General features: G+C 36.2%; 1 protein-coding gene across 1 annotated transcript in view; it reads right to left on the bottom strand.

Moving 5' to 3' along the window:
- LOC109850382 (phosphatidylinositol 4-phosphate 5-kinase 6-like) overlaps positions 1-3,043 on the bottom strand; it is a 3,443-nt gene extending 400 nt beyond the window's left edge. Inside the window, 8 exon segments of the mRNA XM_020420402.1 lie at positions 1,095-1,179; positions 1,259-1,365; positions 1,489-1,682; positions 1,780-1,896; positions 1,976-2,030; positions 2,032-2,106; positions 2,212-2,382; positions 2,966-3,043. Coding sequence (XP_020275991.1) covers positions 1,095-1,179; positions 1,259-1,365; positions 1,489-1,682; positions 1,780-1,896; positions 1,976-2,030; positions 2,032-2,106; positions 2,212-2,382; positions 2,966-2,991 — 830 coding nt within the window. The 5' untranslated portion in view covers positions 2,992-3,043.

Genomic DNA, 3,049 nt, shown 5'->3' with positions numbered 1-3,049 from the left:
AGAAACTTAAATAATATGTCAGGAATTGATGATACTTCCGCAGATAAATCTTAAGTTTGCTGAAAAGAAAAATCAGGTCATGATCAATGCAGATACTTTGAAGTTCATATGCAAATCATGGGAATGCAATTGATCATCCTAATTATTAAATTCCTACGGAATCAAACTGCAGATGATTGCATTAAGCAGTTACAAGAAGTTTACTTTTTTATGTTGCATTTTCTTCTAATATTAATCTCTTAAATCTTTCATATTTGGCAGTCATTCCCGCAAATCACTGAAATTGCTATAAGATCGCACAGTTCTTAAATTATTTTGAAAGTACTCCTCAAATCATTGAAATCACTATTAGATTCCCCAATTCTCATAAAATTGTTTCAAATTAATCCCTCAAATTACCACTTTTACTCTTGATTGGAGGGACAACTTCAAAATTAATTAAGAGTTAGGGGAGCATAATAGCAATTTCAATGATTTGAGGGACTAGTTTCAAAATAACTTAAGAATTGGGGACCTAATGGCAGTTTCAATGATTTGGGACTAATTTCAAATATGAAAGATTTAAGGGACTAATATGGAAAAGCCACTTTTATGTTAGGTAGTTTTATTTGTTTATATTCTGCCACAGATACTTGGAGGTGATGAACCTGTATGGCTGTATCTAATACATACTGGAAGCATGATGGAAGTCTCTGATGCATGAATGTCAAGGTTAGCAATTCAACTCAACTGATAGATGCATTATATGATTTTATTTTCTTAATGATATATCAAGGATAACAATTTTTCTGGCAATTTCATATTTATAAACCTAGAAGTTTATTTCATGATATGGCTATCATACATAATCATTTGAAATTTACTAATCTATTACACATGCAGTCATACATATCTGTGCATGAATGTTAATGCATAAATACATGTATGCCTACGAGCCTTTCTGCTTGATGGGCATTAAAATTTGTCAAATCCATACACCAGTATAGTATAATATGATATCATGAATCAAGAGAATTATTAATTAGCTATTAAGTTTAAGCTATAGTTGGAAAATTAGTGACATTACAAAAATGGGTAAGTTCTTGAAACCATACCGTGTTGGATCTGCAAGCAACTGATCCATGTCTGCTCTTGAAAGGCGAGGAGCTGTTTCCTTAGAATTTTCATTTTCAAAGTTACCTTAAACCAAGGTAATAGAGCAAGTTAGCTGCATATCTTAAAAAAAAGCTACCGGTCTAGCTTGGAGTTCAGAACCAACCTTCATTTAGAGTTGAATCTCTGGAATCTCTAAAGTGAAGACCCACCAAAAGACTGTAGTCCATGATCCTCTCCTGCTCAAGCAAGTCACAGTCCCTATCTATCTGCCTGCAGTTTACATATGTTAATAATTGAAACTACGTGGGTCAAGATATCTCAGGAGGATCCTAAAATTCCCATATGAGAATCATATATGAATGGAGAGATGAATCGAGTGAAGCTTTACATTACCTACGGAATTCTTGGAACCAGGACTTATGCAATCGGAATATGTAATTAAGATCAAGGTCTTTGAGAGTCGTATTCTCATCAATCTCTGATTCAGCTTTATCAGTCGTTCGGCCATGAGAGGACCCTTTCAGGTCGAAGCGCCTGTGGATAATGTACTCAGAGCAGAAAAGATTTCCCATGATAACAAACCGCACCTGATTTAATGTAATAATACAAGTCACATACTTTTGAAACCACAATGCAAATGTCAAGTTTTTGAGACTGAAATAATGTCTCAGGCTTTATGCTCACCTTCTTTTGGGCTGTCCCAGTTAGTTTGACACAGTGCAGACCAAAGAACTTTGCTACAAGAGTATTTTCATAAGAACGAACATGCTTATAATAAGCTGGTAGCATTCGCAGGAGTACCTATGTAACGAAAAGGAGTTCATCAAAATATTCTTGATTCACAAAACATGCAGGAAGAAAAAGTAAAAAGAAAGCTCACTTTCACTTCTGCCTTCTTTATCGTTTTGATCATGTATCGATCATCATTGGTCAAACTCCCGAAGTGCATCGTTCCCACAGATGGAGAGCATATAATCAGCGGCGTCAACCTTAAACAGTCTGCGCAGAGTCCTGAATATCCGGTTCATGAAAAATTGGGTACATCAAGACTTAATAATTAATATATACTTAAAAATGAACGATAGCTAGCAAGGGATCAAATATCTCGAAGGCCACCTGAACACCAAAGGGCAGTAATCCTTCCACTTGAAATCACATGATTGATGTGGGGGTGTATATTTTGATCCTTCGGGAGGGAATTTCGTCCACATTTTTTCTCTGGGGTCGAATGCAGATGATTTTAGATCAAGTGACGGAACTTGTGCAGCATATCTACCTACAGCGTGCCTGTGCCATTGCAAGCAGAAGGAATCAAGATCATGATGACTACAGTAAAGAACAATAAATAGTATGCTCTAGGCCAAACACCATTGATTTTACTTGTGTATTCAGTCCTCATATATAATCAAAATCAGATTATTGAGTTAAAGAGCTAATCCCATCCACCGTCGTAGGATACTGAAAATGTAAACAAACAACTTCTACGTAGCTCGAATATAAGAGTTGCATTTATATGTATCGGAGTTCTGTATTAGATCATAGCTTTTAACCCCATAAAACTCGGTTGAAGATTGCGAATTAGCATACACTTTTGTTGAGTCATAGTATCGAATGATGGTCATTATCAGAAATGAATCATCACCATTCTCCTATTGCATATCTTACTTTACTACTGTCAACATAATGATCTCTCTCCAAGAATAGAAAACAATCCCTCAATAGAAACCCCAATTTTCAAAGGAAGTTCGAGAAGAAAAACATCCCAAACATCCCGATGTTGCTCGTGCATCCTGCGTTCCATGATTCTAAACACACAAAAACAAGTGCAACCACAACAAAGTAGGAGCAAAAGAGGATAGGATACACATACCTGATCCCAAGCTGTAGATTGAGCATAAGTTCGTAATTCTTGTGCCCTCTCGAAATCGTCTCCCCCTGCTTCTTCGTCGTCCTG

Source organism: Asparagus officinalis, chromosome 7 (genome assembly GCF_001876935.1).
Source record: "Asparagus officinalis chromosome 7, Aspof.V1, whole genome shotgun sequence".
NCBI lineage: Eukaryota > Viridiplantae > Streptophyta > Magnoliopsida > Asparagales > Asparagaceae > Asparagus > Asparagus officinalis.
This window is presented reverse-complemented; position numbering and strand designations above follow the sequence as displayed.